The sequence below is a fragment of the Nyctibius grandis genome, chromosome 19, assembly GCF_013368605.1.
Source record: "Nyctibius grandis isolate bNycGra1 chromosome 19, bNycGra1.pri, whole genome shotgun sequence".
Taxonomy (NCBI): Eukaryota; Metazoa; Chordata; class Aves; order Nyctibiiformes; family Nyctibiidae; genus Nyctibius; species Nyctibius grandis.
Window position 1 is genome coordinate 5,140,460 of NC_090676.1, and position 6,850 is coordinate 5,147,309.

The following is a 6,850-nucleotide window of genomic DNA, read 5'->3' on the forward strand; positions in this document are numbered from 1 at the left end:
CACGAGCAGCAGTGTCAGGATAACCACCTTGCTGTAAACAAGCAAGACAGGGAATCACAACAAGAGAAGGGATATCTTGTGGGATTAAATGCTGCCCTGAAGAACCAGACGAGCTCCATTCTGTTGCAGAGCTGCCATGGCCGACCGAGCAGCACGCAGCTTCCATAGCAGGGGCCCATCTGTGCTTCTCACTCCCTGGGTTGCACCTAAGAGCATCTAAAGCTCACCTTGCAAAAGCGCTGAGTGCTCACAACCATGAGGTCCATGCTCTAAACACATGAAGCATCATTAAAAAAAGCCGAGTACTACAGAGAAAAAGTAGCTTTAGGCAAAGATTGGGCATTTAAAATCAGTGGTAGCTTTAGACAATTTTAGCCTTAGTCCTTCTATGGTGGCATTTCCCTCTCCAGCAGCCACGAAAGGAGGAGAACGATACCACCTCATTTCACAGCAGTGCCATGCACTGACATTTATGAAGCATTCAGTCCCTGCAGTGATCAGTACTACAGAAAAGCCCATGAGTTCAACAGCTCTTTATTCAGTACAGGGTATGGATGGAGTGTCGTAAATAGGGCACAGGGTGACACATTGTACGAAGAGGATAAGAATATTGAATAGCCACTCATTCACTGCACAACATCCATCTTGTGCCCTGAATGAAGTACAAGCCCTGTGGAAAAAAAAATACAATGTAAACCATACAAGACAGTCTTTAATTATACGGTATGGAGGGGCTTACCATGCAGCATACACACAGAGAGGGTGACTGTGGTTAGTCTTCACGCTGATATTTCCTAGCTTTTTAAAGTATGTTTTTCTTCCTGTATAATATATTCCCCCTATAAAAACTTCAAATTTGCATGCCCTGTATTCATATTTGTACCAATATAAATATTTTTGTTAGAAACATTTTTACTTAAGCACTGATGTAGGTAAGATTCAGAATGGGCATTATTTAATATATTGTAGTTTAATAGAAATACCTAAGATGACAAGTGCATATACCTATATTGGTATATTGATACCCACGTTTCCTTTTCAATATGGGAATAAGCTACAAGTACTTTTTACACAGGTAAGAGTTCAGCCTGAGAGAGTGAAAAAACTAAGTACACAAAGATCGGCAAAGCACCAAGAGGAGAGAGCCCAAGCTCACTCTCCTACAGCAAACCAGATCACAGAAGAGGAGGATGGCCATGGTACAGCAACGCATACACCAGGGAGCTGAACAACAGTTTCGGACAGAGTGGGGTTTTGTTGGAAAATACTAACTGATCAAAAGCATTAAAGCCCCCTCAGACAGGACTACAGTTCCTTGTTTTCATATATTTGTTGTAAGATAAAAAACACAATTTAAGTTGAATTATACTTTAAAGTCTTAGAATAACATAGAGGAAGACCCACATTACCGTCACCAATGAGAAAGCACACGCAGAATGGAATTGTTTTATGGCAAAGTTTAAAATCCTTTCCCCCATAAGCACATGCTTTAAATTTCAGAGCCAAGAGTGTTCTCAAACAAAAACCAACCCCCACGCACTGCAAATCACCCTCCAATACCCAATACTAACCCTGAACTCACACTATGGTGCCAACATAACAATAATTGTAATCTTGGAGTTGTGACTTGTACAGTACACTAAACAAAATCCAATGAGATTACACCTGATTGTGCATTTTCCTTTCACAGAAACAAAGCAAAAAACTACTCTCCTGCAAGTACAAAGTCAGATTATTGCTTCAAAAATAGAGCAGATGTAAGATCTTTATGCTACTGAAATTAGAGAAGTTTCAGGAATCGGGAGTTTACCTTATACATCTGTGGTGATGAAAAAGGATTGAAAAAAAATGATGAAAAAGACCTAAAAATCAAGTAACAGGACATACAGATATCCACTGAGTGACTACACCCGTGCACTGCACATCCCTGAGCACGCGGATGAAGTGAGGAACTTTCCTTCCAAAAAAGGAACTGCAACATGGGAACATAAGTATCAGTTGTGCTTAAGAGCACTAATCTGAGAGACACTCAGAGTAACAGACTAGAGTTTACAGCTGTAAGGTATGTTATATACACTACAACATCAAAGCACACACGGGCATGGACACCTGTGACTTTGTGCACTCCCTGTATTCTGTGCAGCCCGGCACGCGATAGAAGGAAACACTCTAGATTCGCAGCGCAACTTTGCAGCTCGTGAAAGTATATGAGCTCATGTAGCCATACGTTAAAAATAACGTAACCTTGGGGACAGACCAGACGTGAAGCATCGGTGCAGTTTTCATTTAAATCCTGTTACTCTCAAAGAGCGAGCAGCCGTCTGAGGTGTCCTTAACTGTCCATGTCAGCGACACGCTCCTGCAGGAGCACATCAGCCTAAAAACTTGGGAGCACAAGTAAGAAACCGTGAGTACCTACTGCAGCTTTTTCTATTGAGCCTTCAACGCCAAGCGAGGAGACATCCCTGGCTCTGCACTTCTTCAGTCTTTTTTTTCCCCACCGTAACTCCATTGGAATACGATTCAGTTGCAGCTTTAAATCCCAGCTAGATGCTCCTGCCCCCCCTCGCTCAATTTCACTGCCCTGCACTATTTGCACATGCAATCCATAAGCATGTAGGCAAAGCCTCAGCACAGAGACACTCAGCTGTGGCAGCAATACCTGCAGATGTACATCAGGTATAACCAAATACACCCCAAACTTCTTATTCCAGTTTAGAAATAGAAGATTCACAAAGTAACAGTGAGAGCGGGATGCAGGGGAGAAGCGGCAAGGGAAGGAAGCTAACTGGAAAACTGACAGTCTCTGTGCAAGGAGCAGGGAAATGGGTCTCTTAGGCATCCCAAGATTTACAGGAGGGCCAAAAAGTGACTTCCTGCTATTCAAGTAGAGGCTGAAATATAATAAAGCACTGCCAGCATAACACTGACTCATATCCATCAGATTTATAAATCAGCACTTCAACAAAGAATGCTCTCTCTGGTGGCTTCACCATAGATAATTTTCAATTGCTAAGATATGTTGTTTGACCCACTCAATGTTTAATGTAATTTCTGCAAAAAACAGTTCTGTGGCACAACATGTTAGAAGCAATATTAAAAAACAGGCAACTGAAATATTGCCTCCTGCAAATACAGAAGCCTATCAGATAGCCTTTATGACTTGCAGGTTAACATCACAATTAGCTGGGGTTTTTTCCCTAATTAATTAATCTACAAAGACAAACCAGTTCTCACGGCACCTTTTTCAAGCACTTGCTCACTACAGAACAAACTCCAAATACATTAAAAAAAAAAAACAAACCCAAATCATAAAATACCTACAGCGTAGCATGTGCTTAAAAGGAAAGCCACATTGGTTAGAGGTGTGATTTCTTACCAAGACAGTCACAGCATACCAGCTTTACTCTTTACATAAGCGTTGCTCAACCCCCTTCTCATAAGAAGAAAGTACACCTTTATGAACTGCCTTACATCAGTATAGCTACAACCACATCAAAAGAGGCTGTACTTCTAGAATAAAAACTTTTACCACCAAGACGCAGAAAACTACATCCAATATTCTTTCCTAAAGCTCCTTAAAATTCAGCTCCTCTATTACAGACTACAAACACAGATGGAAAAGACGAGGGCTAAACCTTGCCATATATTACCTGCGGTATCATGCACGCCTCAGGGGGGTAGGAGGCTCTGAAGTTATTTGCAGACATTTGAAAATATTCTCTATTACTCCAAGAAGTTCAGAGTTTAGCAATTCACTTGTGATCGATAATCTGTGCTCTACCTGCAGTGTGCTGAGAGGAGGAGGAGTGGAAACATTTCCAAACCCCTTTGACGTACCTGGAGGCCAATACATGACTTCCTATGACCGTTTTGCATTGGGGTCACACAACAAACTCAGACATCACACAACAGAGGTAGGCAAAGAGAAGGTGCCTTTCCGTAGGGCCTCCCTCAGGAAGGGAGCCCAGTGCTGGAACTGTCGCCCTGCAGGAGCATCTCCTGCCCGGGAGCCCTGCCCAGCCCAGGGCCATGCCGTAAGCAGGTCCTAGTGCATGGAGGGCAAGGCAGGGATGGATCAAAAGAGCCTCAGCTCTACAGGCTGAAACTTCCCCGGTGTGTATTTTGGGAGGCGGAGGCGGCGACAGCAAAAAATTAACGCACATATAAAAACTCAGGCTTTCTGTGCACAGAAAAATTGCACCAGCTTCAAGAACTCTCCTTCTCCCGTGGTCCCCGTGAGTGGCTTTATGTCACCAGCTCGTTAAGGGCGGCGGAGGGAAGCGGACATCGCATCTCAGCGGGGACCGAGCAGGTACCTCTGAGCGGGGTGAGGAGGGTCGTTAGTTCCATCGCGCTGGCTACAAGCTGCCACCACAGCGCCAGTTGTACTCACAGCCGGGCACGGCACCGCAGCCCGGCCCCGACCCCCGCACCGGCGGGACCCGAGCGCAGCCACCCGCCGAGGGTACCCCCCGCCCCGGGGCGGCAGAGGCCGGGCGCGGTGAGGCGCGGCCGCCCACGTGAGCGCGGCGCCCCGGCCCGCCCCGGCCCACCCGCCGCCGCCGCCGCCGCCGCCCACTCCGCCAGCGCGGGGCCGCCGGGCGCGCTGGGCACCGGCGCTGACAGCGGCTTCCGGGCCGCCCCGCACCTGCCGGGCCGCGCCGTGCCGCGCCGCCCCGCTCCCGCCCTCGCTCACCGAGCAGCAGCAGCCGGTGCGTCTGCTTGTACTCCCGCTTCTCCGCCTTCAGCGTCTTGTCGATGCTCTTGCTCCGCTTCTTGTCCGCCCGCTCCTTGGCCACCAGGTCCTGCCGCAGCCGGTGCCGCACCTGCGGGTCTCCGTGCTCCCCCGCCGCCGCGGAGGGGGGGATGTCCGCCTCGCCGCGGCTGCCGTAGGGCGCGGAGGGGTGCGCGGCGGCCAGGCGGGAGCGCAGGCTGTAGCACAGCCCCATGGTGCCGGAGCCGCCCGCCCTACCGCGCCGCGGGCATGCTTTCCGCCGGGCCGGGCGGGGCGAGGCGGCGGCGCCCGGCGGCCTCTTAAAGTGGCCCCGCTCCGGCGGGGCTGCGGAGCGCGGTGTCCTGGCCCGCCCCTCCCCTCGGCCGGTCCCCTCGCCGCGGCCGGCGGCCACACGTGATGCGGACATGTTTACCGTATTCTCTGGAAAGCGGCCCCCGCCGCAGCCTCCCGGTGGGGAGGAGAGGGGAAAGGGGGTGCGACCGCCGCACCCCGCCGCGCCCCTCGGGGTGAAGGTGTCTCCGTCACGCTGCGCCCGGGGCCGGCTGCGGTTCAGCGGGGCCCCCTCCTCGCTCCTGCCCCGCGGGGAAGGCACCGGCCAGCCCATCGCTGCGGGCACGGCACGGGCTGGGGGAGCCGGGAGAGCCGTCGGTCAGCTCGTCCCATTTACAGCACCCCAAACCACCGTAGCTATCGCTGGTTTGATGTTTCACCCCGGCCTGGGTGAGGCTCTCGCCCCAGCCTCGGATCCAGGTGGGGAGCTGAGGTGACATCCCAGCCTGTGGGATGTCGTGGGGATGCTGCGGCCGGTGGGAAGAGCCCAGGTCCACATGTCCAGTTTGAACAGTGCTGCTTAGCTCCTCCACCACAACTTCTCAGCCCACTGGAAATAAGGACGTGACATTGAGACATGCGCCATTTTCATGCTCTACTGTTTCTTACTTCCTGCCACACACACTTGCATTTGTCAGTGGCTTCTTGTTACTATCGACACCATGGTCCAGTGGAGAAGTTAATGATGGCGCTTGCTCTCTCACCCTTTCCCTCTCTTCTGGAGGCACCACATCTACTTCCTTACAACCAACTTCAAATTCACCTCCTCACCTGCTATCAATTCACCTGGCTTGGGGCGATGATGCTGGTTGTGGTAATATCCCCCTCTCTGGCAGCACGCTCCGTGCACAGTACTGCCAACTTTGTCATACTGTATTTTATACTCATCTCCGGCCAGCTCTGAACATTGACTTACAATATGACTAATACTCTCGGGGGCCTGGCCACACATCCTGCACTCTGGAGTTAGGTCTTTCCAACCAGCTATCTGCCATAGCCTATCTTCTGCAAATAGCCTGTGTGGTTCTCACGGAAATCTCAGTTTCTCCTGTCAGTGCTTTCTCACAAGTTAGATGTCTTCTTGATATAAATTCCTCTTTCCAAATCTGCGAGTCTATGTCAGCAGAAGGATAGATCTGTTAAGAGGGCTGCAGTGACCCTTTCTTCCCTCTTTAATAGCACCATCCAAAAGGCTGAGCAGGTCAAATCCTATAGGAAACCTTTAAGTGTTTCTGTTGCTGACTCAGCAGGACAGCTTTGATGGGGTAGGAGCTGCCCTGCAGGAATGACAGAGCTGCCCACGAGGTCCCCGTTAACCAGGTGAGCTGATCAGCTCTCTTTTTTTGTACTTTTTGTTACTCCTACTCTTGGGACCCAGCCTTAAATCAACCCGTTTGACATTACGCTGAAGCAGAGGAGAAGCAGTGCTCCTGGCAGGCAGCGGCGGCGTTTCGGTGAGGTTCACCCTGAGCCCTGAGGTGAGCCTCTGCAAACTGGCTCCTTGGCATCCTGTTCCCAGAGTGGTTCCAGGAACAATCAGTGACGGCAAGTGGGGATGCCAGAACAAAGCTCAGGAAACGTGTTTAAATGGTCTGTGAGTTTGGGCTCAGGCAGAGACATGAGCAAATGCTTCACAGAGGGAACATGCCCAGAAAGACTTGCACCTATTCCTTAAGGAGACTATGTGTGTGTGTCCCACTCGTAGGAAGGATGTTAGTTATTTCAACAAGTTTATTTCTATTTGACTCACTTTCTGGTAACTGATGGCCCTATTCCTACCTC

At 50.2% G+C, this 6,850-nt stretch overlaps 1 protein-coding gene across 2 annotated transcripts in view; it reads right to left on the reverse strand.

Annotated features, from left to right (window-relative positions):
* GNAS (GNAS complex locus) overlaps window positions 1-4,952 on the reverse strand; it is a 153,506-nt gene extending 148,554 nt beyond the window's left edge. For both annotated transcript variants that reach the window (XR_011049568.1, XM_068416453.1), the window contains exon 1: window positions 4,700-4,952. Coding sequence is in view for 1 of the 2 variants with exons in the window: in XM_068416453.1 (XP_068272554.1) it covers window positions 4,700-4,952 (253 nt within the window). In the remaining variant the exon portion in view is untranslated. The remainder of the gene's footprint in view (window positions 1-4,699) is intronic.
* Window positions 4,953-6,850: the final 1,898 nt, after the last annotated feature.